This window comes from Dermacentor variabilis, chromosome 1 (genome assembly GCF_050947875.1).
Source record: "Dermacentor variabilis isolate Ectoservices chromosome 1, ASM5094787v1, whole genome shotgun sequence".
Taxonomy (NCBI): Eukaryota; Metazoa; Arthropoda; class Arachnida; order Ixodida; family Ixodidae; genus Dermacentor; species Dermacentor variabilis.
This window is the reverse complement of record NC_134568.1, coordinates 81,936,151-81,951,584: the sequence shown is the minus strand read 5'-3', so window position 1 is coordinate 81,951,584 and position 15,434 is coordinate 81,936,151. Positions and strand designations below refer to the sequence as shown.

At 41.4% G+C, this 15,434-nt stretch overlaps 1 protein-coding gene across 3 annotated transcripts in view; it reads right to left on the bottom strand.

Moving 5' to 3' along the window:
* Positions 1-15,434, bottom strand: part of LOC142579953 (uncharacterized) — a 233,143-nt gene that overhangs the window by 55,172 nt on the left and 162,537 nt on the right. For all 3 annotated transcript variants that reach the window (XM_075690640.1, XM_075690649.1, XM_075690656.1), the window contains 3 exons: positions 13,650-13,744; positions 2,579-2,645; positions 954-999 (listed from right to left, as the gene is read on the bottom strand). In XM_075690640.1, the coding sequence (XP_075546755.1) occupies positions 954-999; positions 2,579-2,645; positions 13,650-13,744 (208 nt within the window). The remainder of the gene's footprint in view (positions 1-953; positions 1,000-2,578; positions 2,646-13,649; positions 13,745-15,434) is intronic.

Here is a 15,434-nt window from a genome sequence, read left to right as displayed (position 1 = left end):
CAAGAACCATGCTTTTCTATAATGCAGTTTCATTTTATGGTGCAACAGCAATAACACTGAAAAAATTATGAGTTTTATAGTAGCTGTCATCATAATGTAACAGTCAATCTACAACACTCTAATGTTGGTGACTGGTCATTCAGTAGAAGATGCCTCACGAATGAAATGTGCACAGATCCACCAGCAAATCCAACCTAGTCTTCCTCTCCTCCCTCATCCCTTGCATCCATGTTCCTGCCTTTGTCTTAGGTGTTTTTCGTTTTTCTTGCAGTGAAGCTCCTCACACTGCTCGTAGAGCTTTTTTGTTGATCAGATGCAAGTGACACCCACATCTGCGAAGGGACCAACCAGGCCATTCGGCTTTTTGTGGTGCATCTTTTCAGCCACAGTATACACCCACACAATCAGGGTGGCAATGTGAACTTGTTGCCCAGTCATATTGAACTGTGAAGTGTAAAGCAATATGGGAACAGAGACAAGAAGGAATGGCGCACACTGTTTCGTCTTGTGCCTGTATTCCTATGTCGAGCTGAACTTAATCTCAATTAAGCAGCAGCACAATGCACAAGGATGCAAAAGAGGGAAGGGGGAGCCTTTCTATATCATACCCACGACAGCTATTTTGCCCATTTGTGTGTGTGGTGCATGACTGTGGCATACTTATTATTGCAGAATAACCAGGGCACTTCCTTTTTTTGCTGGCGGCATTTGCAAGGAAAATATTTCTTCAAGTGTGAGGAGATGAAGGGCGGGCAGTTTATGCTTTTTTTTAGGAGGAGACGTGCCTGCATTCTTGACTTATCACTGACAATAAAGGAACTCTGGAACATGGAGCACAGATTTCTCTACAACAGCTGCTCTAAATTAAGAAAGAAACAAAAACACAACCATGCTGTGCTGTAGAATACTGTAAGAAGAAATACCAGCTATAAGCTGGTACACCCTGTGCTTACCGTTTACTGGCATTGAGCTTTAAATGAGTTGAGTCCTCCTGGATCTCTAGAGTAAGAATAAATGAAGTGCAAAATGTTTTCAAACTCAACAATGAAACATTTTCTTAAATTTTCATTTTTTAATTGTTGCACTGTGTGCTAGTAACAACATTTAAATGAAAAATAACTCAAAATTATACCATACTGATTTCCACTAAAGTGCAATGGTTGCACTGACAATTATTTCTTTAAAAATAAAGACTGCACAACAGACATGGACATTTTTGGACACATGGAAACAAACAGACACAGGTGTTTCTTCATTTCACCCTCAGCGCAATGCCATGGCCACCGAGCCACTATGGTGGGTAAGTGTACATTACATGGCAGTGTACATTACATTCCCTTGCTTAATAATTCTGCTATGTTACTCATTCATACATTCTCACACAGCAAACCATGCGCGGTGCAAAGTGTGCACAATTAGGTTAAGGGTTACAAGATTTGTATCATGGGAAGGGCAAATACAAAAGTGAAACTGCACCCAAAATATGAATACAACCGAAATTATATTTAAAAACATGCACTGAAGAAAAACATTGTCAAGCTAGATTAGCAGATTTCACTTTGGAAGTAGCAAATACATTACTCTTCTCAAGAGCAGGGGTTCAGCATGCCTGAAAATAATGCAAAAGTGGAATACGAGCATTGATACATCATTCAAATTTTTTTAAGTACTTCATTGTGATATAAAATGTAGTAGCAGTGATTGGACAAGGCTAATTAATAAGTAAACATTTCTTATTCTTGGCTTTTTATGTGCCAAAAGTGTGATGTGATTACAAGCACGCTTTAGTGGGGGACTCCGGATTAATTTTGACTGCCTGGGGTTCTTTAATGTGCACCTAATCTAAGTATACGAGCATTTTTGCAAGGCTAGTAAGTTGTCGCTTATTTGGAAAGAAGAAAATTCCACTGCACTTTAAAAAAAAAGGTTGTCTGACAGTTTTTGGAACTGTTCCTTGCACAAAATGAGATCTGAATCAGTTGGAAGACAGAAATATAACATCAATAGAACAATGCCCCTGCTTCCACAGCTTGGCTGTCACGAATTGAAAAATGGATGGGTTCAACTTTAGCAAAGAAACATACAAAAAAAAAAAAAGGGATAATGTACCACACTAGCCTAGGCAAGTCCTCACTTTTAGCATTAATTTAAAACAAGATCCAATGTGAATGAATTTTGAAGGGTCAGAGTGCTATATCTGTATTTAAATAATGCAAGTTTTCTTGCTTGTACTTTTCACTTAAAATATGCATCTTGCACTATACTTGTAACCAAGCTACAACCACTACCTCCTTTCTTTTTCTAATGCACAATACTTAAAAACCAAGCTTCTCACTCATAGAAAAAAAGTGGACCTGAGCCCTTATGTGATATTTTGTCAGCTAACCTGAATTACTTCAATTGACATCTCAATTATTTCAATCAATTATTTGCACACCACCGATTAACTAATTTGCGCAACTGCCTTTGAAACAATGTACAGTAGAAAATGCATGAAAGCAACCTTTCAAAATTTACAGATTTATAATATTTATTATCAACTAAAATTTTTTTACAACTATTAGGCCCAGTGACTTACCTGGAAAAGTGCTACTGCTCTCAAATGTTGAAATATAGCTGTTGACTAGTGATGACTTCTGTTCAACCTGCACCATTCAAAAGTGCATGCAAGAAAGCAGTTGAACAAATCTACCATGACATGCAAGTACATGCTTATGGGGCAAAAGAGTACCAACATGCATGAATGCTCAGGCGCTTAGGGTGCTTATAAATAACTGCACGTATGTATGTACTCGTCAAGCAAAAGAAGCAGAAGTGTCCCATTTGCTTTTAAACACTAAAGAGTGCCTTATGCCTCCTTACTCACATTCCTTTCATATTACCTGTGTGCATCTGCTTTAAAAGATAGAATTATGAAGTGAGGACTGCACTAGCAGAATCTAAGAAATTTGCAACTTCAGTGATGCAATTGATACAAGGCATTTTGGAGAATTTTCTGAAACAGCCAAAGTATCCCTTTGGAGAAGGAAATCAAGCTTTTTGGAGCAGTTAACAGGCAAACACATTTTTGCAAATATTTACAGCAGTATTGCCATGTTCTTCAATGAGAATTGGTATATACACACGTATATGTATACATGCGTGTCTCTGATATCCCAGTGGATGACTTCCTCCACTGCTTTCCCTTCATTTTCCTGTGCAGAGCCCTAATTTTCTTCAGATCAGTGACTGAAGGCTGCCCTTACATATGCACACTTTCGCAATACAGTTCATATGACATTTTTCAAGCTGGCTTTCCCCACCCAGTGGTTTAGTTGTGATGCCTGAAACAATAAGCAAGCTGAAACTTATGCTTGTAGACAGGGATAGCATGTGCCACACAAATGATAGAGGAATGTTTTCCACTATTGGAAAGAACACTCATGATGCTGCCCACAATTTTGGTAAGAACTAGGTATCTTAATACCTAATACCTATTTATGCGTGTTTCCAATCAAATACAGTCAACTTTGTTAATTTGACCCAGAAGGGACTGACGAAATTTGTCGAATTAAACAAGAGGGAGAAAAAAATACCAAAACACATCACTGATTCATTTGGCAGTATTTGTCCCAATTGCAATATGACCCCAAAACGCACACCCATTTTCTATGGGTCCAAAGTAGAAAAATATAATGACCAGCCAAGTTCGAATGATCCAGTCAAGGTTAATTCCAGGATTGAGATAACGAAACCTTGGTCCCACAGAAATGTATGGGTGCTGGACGGGACCTTTGGTCGAGATCGAAGTAATGAAAAAAATCGAATTAACCAGAGCCAAAGTAACGGAAGTCTCCTGCAGTGAATTTACTAAAACCCGACATCTCGGAACCAACTCTGCTCCTTTCTTAGGGGTTAATGACAAATGGTACAGGGGTGCAGCTTTTTGAGAGAGAGAGGGGGGAGAGGGAGGGGGAGGGAGAGAGAGAGAGAGAAGTGGTTCTTGTGGGGAAGCTTTTTGAAAGTCTTTCATAATAGGGGGAAGGAGGTGGATGGGGGGTTTCACTAGGGATGGCAACTTTCTTTGTGTCCTTGACCAATAAAGGGGGCCAAAGAAAGGTGCATGGACCAGTGTGTGGTACTGTTAGAACTGGAGATGGGAGGCTACTGTTGTGCCGTGGAGTCCTTTTTTCTCCTTTTCGTGGTGGTGCATAGGCCAGGGACATATACAGTGGGAAGGTTGCCCTTCAGGAGGTTTATGTTGTCTGCCATGTTCTGAATATACAATTACTCTAGTACTAATAGCCTTTTTCAGGGGTTCATTTCTGTCTAAGATTTGAGTTTCATGGAAAGAATTTTTGTGGTTGGCATCTTCTGAATGTTCAGCAGTGGCACCTCACATTCAAGAGATGGTCATGATCTCGTTCTTGTGTTTCCCAATTCATTCAGTTAGATTTTTTGTTTCCCCAATGTAAGTTTCTGGACAGCTGGCCCAAGTGATCTTGTAAACAAAGCTTTGAGCTTTCGCTCTCGGTTGATAGTCTTTTGGTTTAGGAAGGGGGCTAGTCAAAGTGTTTGCCAGCTTGAGCACACTGTTGAGGCCCCTATACAACCGGTATAGGCTACGATATGCACTCTAAAATATGTGTGTGCCCTTTAGTGTTTATCCTGTCCCCACCCAAACAATAATCGTCATGTATCTTGCGTGCTTTTAATTTTTTTAACACTGTACGCCCGGTGCTTCTAGATAATGAAGGTACTTCCAGATCAAGAGCAGTCCCTGATCGATGAAGCTAAGGAAAACAAGTTATTAGTGGTTGCCAATCTGTTTCTGAACATTATTTTTGTACAAAAATTACTTGACAGAGGATGGCACAAGTGTCATGAGCATGGCCAGCGCTGCCTTTTCCTCATCGTTTGCTACGGCATTGGGTGCCCTGTGATGTTACGCAGCGAAATTTGCTCTGCGTGCACCAAGAAACCACGTGCTTGTCAGTTGCTCGTTATCACTTGCTCGTCTGCGGTGCGCGATGTTCCCCATTATAGGCTAAACTAAAAAGCCGAACTGTTTTTGCTGACAATGAGCGAATTCACGTTCATAAAATGTCGTGCCTGGCTTCGCGCTACAGCATATGACCCGGCAAAGCCAGTTCTTGCCGCGCGCTGCCGTCTTCTCCCTAAGCTTGGTTTGCCGCTTTATAGCAGAAATTCTTCGGAGCAAAAATTCCCCCCCCCCCCCAATCCTCAGTTGCCCAGCAGCTTTAAACTATTGGAAGTTAGTTTTGCCAGGGTCTTTGAATACTTTGGTTTTGCTCTTATGGGTGTGTTGCAGAAAAATCAAGCCAAAGTAAATAAAACGTGGAATTACCCAATCCTTAACAAGATGAATCAAAACATTAATTGATCAAGAAAACTAGCTCTAAAAGCTGACGCCTAGTACTCTCAGCCAGCTATGTTACATGAATATACAGCAGCACTAAAACTTGCAACTTTGTTTATTAAATTTTGGGGTCGTATTCCCACTTTAAATACTGCTAACAAATAGTATAATCAAAACTAACCTGCATGGATTAAAAGTACTATTTTATGAAAACAGCTTTGTTTTTTCTCATGTGCACTAGAAATTTGGTAATGAATGGGCTTTTCATGTCGTGTTTCCATAAATGTGAAGCGATGTCATATGGCATGCATGTGTTGCCACTGGAATTCGCTTTACAGTGGAACATGACATTTAAGCATAGACATGGAGCTGCGCTTGTCCTGTGTGTAGTGTTCTTTGACACAACACGCAACTTCAGTGCAAATTTGCCAACTAACCTGACAATATGTTCTGATGATGTATCTGTCTTTACAGGTTCTACACTGCTGCAGTGAGGCCAAAAGCGGAAAATATACTCACCAGAGACCACAGGCGTCATCAACCGACTGAGAGATGATACACAAAGGTATAGCAAGTCAGCAAAGTTAAAGAGCTGCTGAAAGATTACCACAAGGAAAGCACTAGAGAAGTCGATGTATCATGTGAGCCCAGAGTTCTACCAACTCTTGCAGTGCCAGGTGACACTCCATTATCGCAAGAGGAAGAGAAGAACATGGAGAAATGTTTTGCGAAGCACGCTGGTGTGGTCGTGCAGTTGTGTGGTGTCTTCACTGTACTGAAAGATAAGCTAAACAGTAGTGTACTGTGAGAAATATTTTGCTCTAATAATTGTCGCATAGACCTGCTGTAGTAGTTCTGCTATACGTGGCTTATGCTGTGCATAAATGACATCAATCTGGATCTCAAAAAACAGTGCGAGAGAAAAATCGCTGCAAAAAGAAAGCTCCAAAAGCTTGAAAATTAAGAAAAGTTTTCTTACTGATATTTTAATATTTTTGTAGTTCCGATAGCTCTTAGGGCGGTTTCCTGATTAGCCTTTCTTTAGAAAATATTTTGGCATATTTCAATATTTGCAGAAACACCGTGCAACCTATTCTTTCTGCAGTCATTGCTTGCCCACGTGCACCCTCCTCTCCAAAGATTATTGCACAGCTACCATGCATGGATCTTGTGAAGCTAGAATCTTCTCGTGCTTACTATAGAAAAGTTGTGCAAGTACTGATGTTGCTCTGAACTCTTGACTTCAATGTTTTCATTAATATGGCAAAAGTGGGAGGGAAAAGGGAGTCTCCTTTCGGCAAATTCACGAATAATCTTAATAAACAAAGAAAACATGCTGTGCCAGAAACGAGTGTTCTAGAAAAGTTGAAATGCTTTCGCCTCCTTATTGTGCCAACACCGAAATTCTCATGACAGATGACCTCCAGCCAATGATGAAACTCGTAACATAGCTCTAACACCTGTCCTATGCTTCAAACAAGTTGCACAGAACTGAGCCTATAAGCTTTGTTAAAGAAAGTGTGTAATGTAGATTCAATGTTGATGCGCGAGGGGGAACCATTCAAAAGAGAATTGTGCTGAGCAGGTTGGCCTAATGCATTGAATGCAGCTGACTTGCGTTTCTTTTAGAAAATATTACTCCGTGTCTTGAACCTACATGTTCAATAATACCTTTGTGCATCATTCTGTCGTTGCCCAACCTCTACTGACAATCAACCACCAATTGACACATGCTTCTCCTGCATTTACTGTTTCTCAGCAAAGAACTTAGCGCTATTTGTTGTTATTGCCTTGCAACTGTGCCATTTATGCCTACAGATAAAGATAGAGCAAGCGAAGTGCATTACAAATTTTAAGAAACATCTGCAATATGCTCGCGAGGAATTTCGTATTGATACCTTGTTCACAATGTTACAAATATGAATGAAGCTCTAGTGGTCTTACATGTTGTATTGCGAAACAAAACCACCTATGAAAACAGACAATAGACATTTTCAATATAATCTGCTGGATATTTATCGGCACATTAGCATAAGGAGAGCTATGCAGGAAATTGAATAGGTATAGCATGTTGTTTCGACTAGCAAGTATACCCGTTCATTCATTCATTCAAATAACTTTATTCAGTGCCCTGCGATTTGGTGGGGTGGGCCTGGACCCCGCCTAAGTTTCAGCCAAGGGTTGTTGGCCCTTGGCAGCTTCCTCCGCTCGCTGGACGGCCCAGAGTTGGTGCTGTAGGTCAGAGCTGAGCAACGCAGACTCCAAGCGCGCACGGAGGCTGTCGCTGTTTGAGGCTGCATCACCATTACCCTGGATTACAGCCGTACATTCGCATAGGATATGCTCCAGTGTGGCTTTAGAGTTGCAATGTCTGCACTTGTCCGTTGGGCATAAATCTGGGTATATTAGGTGCATAATAGCTGGACTTGGATAGGATCTGGTCTGTAACTGCCGCCATTCTACAGACTGGTTTTTGCTTAATTTTGGGTGCGGAGGCAGGAATGTACGCCTCTGCAATCTATGGTGTTGTGTAATTTCGTGAAATCTGGTCATTCGATCTTCCCACTCCACTCATCGGTAGTCGGTGAGGCGGGGCTAACTGAGGCTCGGTCCGTCAGCTCTCAAGTATACCCGTTGTATGGAATAAAAAAGGAAGTTTTTGTTACTGGTATACGAAAAATGTGGATCTGCTTCTTTTGATCTTTCTATTATTCACAAATAACCGTTGTGAGAAAAATTGCTTTGGTAGAGTTGTGTTGTGCACAGCAAACAAACATGGCCTCTGTAGCAATTTTCTGTCTAGGAGAAATTGTAGGAAGCAGTCTTACTTATGTATGATTGTAGTACAGAATGCACCCATTCGTACCGACTACTGAGATACTCAGCTCTACATTACAGTGTTGTGTATTGAATGCCTTGCTGTGCAATAGGTTGCAAATAAATAAAGTGAAAAAGAAAAAGTGAAAGAAAAGAAGAAAGGGACAAACGAAAAGTGGCGGTAATTCCCTACTTTCATAAGGTTTCCCACAACCTAAAAAAGGTTGGGCAACGTTCTGGTGTAAACGTTGTGTTTACAGCACCTAACAAACTCTTGAGGTTGAGTGTGATGAGCTGTCCCATGAGGAAACGAAAGCCTGGTTGCGCTACCGCGCACAAAGATCCTTTAGTTACATGCACTCGCAATGTTGTGTATAAGATCCCACTCTCGTGTGGGAAGTACTACATGGGCCAGACGGGCAGATGTTTAAACGTGCGTCTGGCGGAGCATAGTAACAAAGTGGAGAGCATCGCAATAGATGGGCATCTGGCTGCCCATTGTAGAAAGTGTGACGCGAAGGCACCATGCTTCCCGCTATTAAAACAAACTCTTGTTGTCTATCGCCACAGGAATAAGATTACGAGGGAAATTGTGGAAGCAGCCGAGATAGCCACAGCAGGTGACGAGTGCGTTAGCACGCCGTCTATATTTTTATCAAAGAAAAAGCTTGAATTTTTGGGCATAATAGTCACATGACTGTCTTTTCCTCCTTCCCTTCAGTGTGTTCTATTGCAGTGGCGTCCCAGTGAGTATATATATACTCACCAGCTGCAATAAATCAATTGTTGAAAGTTAGCGCTCGTCCTGTGTTCTGCTTGTCCCTGTGTCATTTTTTGCGCTATGTATCCCACTCTGAATGAATAAACCAACTTTGTCTGCCTACTTTTGTTTTGGCAAAGCAAAATAGCCATGTGGCATGGCATGCTGGCTTGCGCATCTTGAGCAGAAAAAGATAAGGTTCCACACAGATGTGTTGCATATATGTTGTAAGAAAAGAAAATTAGAAGCCAAAGGATGTTGAAAACAAGATCTGAAAGAGGAAAACAATCTGAAAAAATTAATGCACAGTGTCTACCAAGTTGACAGTTCCAAATTCCCCGAGTTTTCCAGGTTTTCCCTGAGTGCCTTTGCAAAATTCCCCAAGTCAAACAGAACTGTTTTACGTCAAGGTGCTATCACTCTCCAGTAAGCATGTTAAAAAATAAAAATGACTTAATCCAGCTTGAATAGTAAGGAGTAGCGCTTATTTTATTCAAAAATGAAAACGGAAGGAAGGGGTTAGTAAACTGTACAGTGAATAAAATACCTTCGAAAAGAATGGTAAAACCCACTGCAAATCGAGTTGAACATTCTCAAATACGAATAAGAAGGAGATGCATACTGAATAAAACATTTTCAGTTATGAACTATTTCTCTCAACTGATAGCAAACTCATTGGTTTGAGGCCTGAACTTTGTCACAAATGAGATTCTTTCTCAAGAGCTGGTAATTAAGCCAACCTCAACTGTCCTGACATACTCTCAGCCCCTGCACAATGCCTAGGTGTTGCATTTCACTGATTTAAAGATTTTATTTTGGTTTGGATGAGGGACATTTGCATCTCATTGTCAGCCAACACTGTTTTTTTTTTGTTTTTTGTTTTTTAGCTCAAGCTCCAAAGAAGTGGCGGCACGCTTCCTTTCCCCTTCATTCCTCAATGTGTAGGTCCTTTCTGTTCTCGTTGTCCTTCCACCGCAAGCTTGCCCCACAGACCATTTGAAGCATCCTCTTGGTTAGTTGTACAGTCAACGTCCGATTTTTCGCACTCCCTAGGGGCCGCGAAAACGTCCGAAAAACCGGGCATTTCGAAAAAGGGAGGATGACAAAAAAATGAATGCATGTCTTTTACTGATTTTGAGGGCTCGAAATCGCCACAGACACATGCGAAACAGGAGATGGCGGGTGCACACAGGAGATGGCGGGTGCACGGGTGTATAATTAAGGAATACGTACTGCGCCCCGAGACAATTGCCCCTTCCTACGCTTGTTATGCTTCACCGCGTAACATTTCTGTACTGAGGCAAAGCTGACTTTCGGGACCCGGCATAATGCAACGCGCCGTGCTTTCCGAGCTCCGAAGCCAATCGCCAGGACAAGAAAGGCGGAGTTGGTGTCATTGCTGACAGGGGCGAATCCTTTCAATAAAAAACGTGGCACCAAACGGCAAGAAACTTAATAGCGAGCGTCGAAGCAGCTATGCCTGGCGTTTCTGCGGTGATGGCTACAGCTGCCAGCGGATCTGCGTGAGAGCGCCGTTTCGAGGCGGCGAGATACTCAAAACCGAAGGTGGTGGCTTTTACAAATGCCGTTTCGTACCTGCGGTCACGGCAAGAAGTCCGGACAATCGGACAGCGAAAGGTTCTTGCGTCCGAAATTTCAGACGTTCTCGTCGGACGTCCGGAAGTCGGTCGTTGACTGTACAATGGCAACTCCTCCAGCCGTCGACACGGCGTCAACGACGATTCGTTACGATTCCTATCTGTTTTACTCGAGCCAGCTAGCGTTATCGCGACCTTCGTTCCTCTTCGATAAAATTCCAGCAAACTTTCCCTGATAGAAGCAAAAATTCCCTGAGTTTTCCCCGAGTATTTCCAGGCTATTCAATATCCCTAGAATTCCAGGTTTTCCCGGTTGGTAGACACCCTTCTTATGTATGCATCTCCTTTTCATTCCTATTTGAAAATGTTCGACTGAATTTGGAATGGGTTTTACCATTTTTTTTTTTTTGCTGTGCATTTTACTAACAATTTCCCTCTGTTTTTATTAATAAAATAGATTTTGCTCCTTACTACTCAAACTGGATTAGATCATTTTTTTGTTTCAACATGCTTACTAGAGAGTGACAGCACCGAGCAACATGGTGTCAGCCTGTCTTGACATAAAGCAAAATTCTGGCTCATTCAGGGAATTTTACAAGGGCGCTCAGGGAAAACCTGGAGAACTCAGGGAATTTGGAAATGTCAGCTTTGTAGACACCCTGATAAGTAGAATATGAGCTATTTCTGTCAACTGATAGCAAGCTGAGGCCTGAACTTCGTCACAACTAAGATTCTCGTTGGAAAGTCGACCTCAGCTGTCCTGACATACTCTCAGCCCGTACACATATCAGTGTTGGGTTTCACTGCTTTAAAGAGTTTATTTTGGCTTGAATGAGGGACACCTGCATCTTGGCGTGAGCCAACACTTTGTTATTTGAGCTCGAGCTCCTTCAAAGAGGCGGCGGCACGCTTCCTTTCCCGTTAATTCCTCAGTGCGTCGGTCCTTTCTGTTCCCATCCTCCTTCTGCTACGCGTTCACCCCATGGATCATTTGAAGCATCCTCTTGGTCAGTTGTACAGTCAACGTCCGATTTTTCGGACTCCCTAGGGGCCGCAAAAACATCCGAAAAATCGGGCAGTCCGACAAAAATTTGTGCATGTCTTTAACTGTCCTTAAGGGCTAAAATTGCCAAAGGCATGTCTGAAAAAACTGTGACAGGAGACGGGGGTGCACGCGTGTATAATTAAGGAATACATACTGTTTCCCATGACAATTGCCCCTTCCCACGCTTGTTATCCTTCACCGCGTACCACTTCTGTACTATGGCAAAGCTAGATTTCGGAGACTGGCATTACGCAACGCGTTGTGCTCTGCGAGTTTCGAAGCCAATCGCGAGGATTACAAAGGTGGAGTCGGTGCCATTGCTGACAGCGACGAATTCTTTAAATTAAAAACGCAGCACCGCATCGCAAAATGCTTAATAGCGAACGTAGAAGCAGCTAGGCCTAACGTTGCCGCGCTGGTGGCTACGGCTGCGAGCGGATCTGCGTGTGAAGGTGCCGGTTCGAGGCGGCGAGATAATCAAAATGGCGGCGGTGGTGGCTTTCATTAATGCCATTTCAGACCTGCAGTCAGGGTATACATTGACTATATGGAGTACGTGGTGGTGCCGAAAAGCCGTGAGAATTATCGGGCATGTTCGAAAAATCGGGCGTTAACTACTCTGGCAATACCTCGTGCCGATGACACGGCGTCAATGACGATCCGTTGGAATTCCTCTGTTACTGGAGCCAGCATTAACCCGACTTTCATTCTCTTTCAATAAAGTTACAGCTAATTTTCCCTGATAAAAGCACAAATTCCCTGATTTTTCCCTGAGTATTTCCAGACTATTCAAATTCCCTGAGAATTCCTGATTTTCCCTGTGTTCTTTCTCATGTTCATAGTCTTTCATGAGGTGTAGCTAAAAATAAATGAAAAATATATCACTTTTCACAAATTTCTGTCAACATTGCTGAAATTTGCCAGTACTCTACCAATACAAGTGAATAAAGAATTCCACACTAAATTTCTCGGAACTGTCCACACATTCTCCTTTGCGACCAAATAAAAATAGTAGAATCTACTGGAAATTGGCTTTTTCACACTACAATTTGGTTGGCCTACATAAGATGGCCGACCTCTAGTTCACACCACCACAGAACCAAGGTAGGCTTGCAAAAAGCAAGGAAGTAGTAATGAAAAGATGGTGGCAAGAATAGTGGTGCCAGCTCATGTGTTCCTGCTTTATTTTCACTTCTACGGCGGCGGCCGCCATCTTGTGTGGGTTAAACAATATAGGTGGCAAAGCACACTTGCGGAATTTCGCATATCTATTTCTATTTAGTAGTTTCAATGTTGCAAAATGCCTGGATAAGTACTGCTACCGAGCATATTATTCATCATCATGACTACTAAGATTAATATTCAAATAAGAGTGAAATTAAATTAAAATTAAATAAATTTTTTGTATCATCCTTCACAACAATGAAAATTTAAGGCCTTCAAAGAATTTTAGAACTTATTAAGAAGCACAGAAGAACACCATGCAAGCTAAGATAAACTACATGTCAAACTTGTTAGTAAGCAATAAGCAACTGCAGCCTAGCCCACTTTTAGCAGTCCAATCAGTAATGGAAAAGCAGTTGCAGTAGAAGATAGTTTCATATCAATAATGTTGCTGTGATAATAAACTAGAGAAGAATAGAAATTCGGCCTTGTTGGTACGACATACTGCAAGTTCATGGTTATATTGCGCTCAGTTTTACAAACACGATATTAAGGAAGGACAGGACGTGGACGGACGTAGCGCAAACTACCAACTGTGTCCACGTCCACATCCTGTGTCCATGTCCTGTCCTTCCTTAATATCGTGTTTGTAAAACTGAGCGCAATATAACCATGAACATTCACCAACTAGCCGCCTTCATTGCTCTACTAAATACTGCAAGTGAAGCGCAAAAAAACAGGGAGCAACGCAGGGTACAACACAGGCTCTAATAATAAGTCTTCTTTGCAAAAAAGTGTCTATAGTGTGAAACATGATTTCCGATTCCTTGCCCCCACTTACAAATGGGCTAATCTGTACTCTTATTACTCGCGACTCATGGTACATGCACACTGAAGGGCAAACACCTTGCTTGGAATCTCTTCAGCTTGGGACGATTCCTTAGACTGGTCACTGAGTTGGTCACCGAGTTGGTCACTGAGCAATGATGCCGCACGATTTTCTGCAAAACGTATCCAAAAGAAAAAAAATGAACATATGTCTATACTGACACAAAGTTTCTGTTCATTTGAATACAATTGGACTACCAGTATACTAGCAAATACTTTGACATGATGCCGAATACAAAGTTGCCTATCAATAAGCAATAATCATACAAAAGCATGTGGTTGCAAATGCTTTTATACTGAAATCATGGCACATTCAATACATCAAATACCATTAATTATTCAAAAGGTAGACCCTACACTGTGTATGTTCACGGCCTGTGCTCCACAAGAACAAGAGACGATATGCGACAACAGCAGGCCTTCTTTTTGCTATCTGAAACAATGCTCCCAATGTTTGTGCTTTCAGTAAAAACTGGATGTTGCAGGTGCGTGGAGAAGTCTGCCTACTGTACTTATCCGTCGGCTAGCAAACAGAATCCTGAGGCTCATGGTTCCTTGTAGTTCATAGAATGCAAGACAAAATAATTAATTGTTTGGACCTTTATGTCCGAAACCTACTCTGTGAATATGAGGACTGCAGTAATGGAAGGCTCCAGACTGAATTTGAGATGTTCTTTAACATGCATTTTATCTAAGTGCATGAGTGTTTTTGCATTTCACACATACTGGGACCTAGTTGCTGCAGCCAAAATTCAATACCGCATGTATCACAATTCCGCAGGCACTATGCATCTGTGGCAGGTTGAATTTGCGATGAAGAATTTCGTCCTCTGTATAACATTTAAATTAAGCATACTACACGTAATGTTCTGATCATCGTTTAGAACAGATATAAACCTGCATTTGTGGTGAAAAAGAAAAACAAATAGTGCATTGCAAATGCATATCATTCAATGAAGCCTCAAGCCTGTTTAAAACACATGTAATTGTTTTATTTTATTTTCTCTATATTGACAACACTTAACAGAAATTTTTCCTCAACTTGGTAAAGTATTCTTACAATGTGGTTTGCTTATTGCATATTCACAGTGTACACAAGCTACAAATCTTACAGTTATGTGAATAGCTTGAACTGCCCACATTTTCCCGGCCCCCTTATTCCATGGCACAAGCATTCACCGATTTGGAAATATTTGGTCAAACCTGCAATAAGGGGTAGCTGTAAATAGCAAATGTACAAGACAAGACCACACCTATCATTCAGCCAAAACTTCGCTTGTTCGAAAAACAAATTAAAAATTGTCAATTCTTTTTATTTGTCCTATTTTGTGGTGTTCACGAAGCCCTGATTATGAAGTTTTCATTCCAGACAGTGGGCATCTATAGTTTCGTTTTGATACAATGCAAGGTAACCGCGTCGCCATTTATAAGCAAAGTAAAAGTCGCTTCAATTTCTACCCACATGCTTGTGTCAAACTCGCTAACTATAGCAGTACTCGACTACGTTGCTGGCCATAGATGTGCTCACTTGAGAAAACCACCCCTAGTTTATCGTAGCACTCTCATAGCCACTTCTGATACAGGGCAGTTTTGTGTGAGTTCATCCAACATGGTCGTGAGTTTTTATAATTTGCATTCAATGAATAAAACTACCACTTCCACATTGATTTTATGTAAAATACAAACGGATTCCTTCATGAAAAGAAAAGCTTGTAAATACAGAATACATATGCCCTTTGTCTTAGGTTTGCGCAGTGAACACAAATGTCGTATTGTAAAGTAATATTTGTGGTGTTCTTTGAT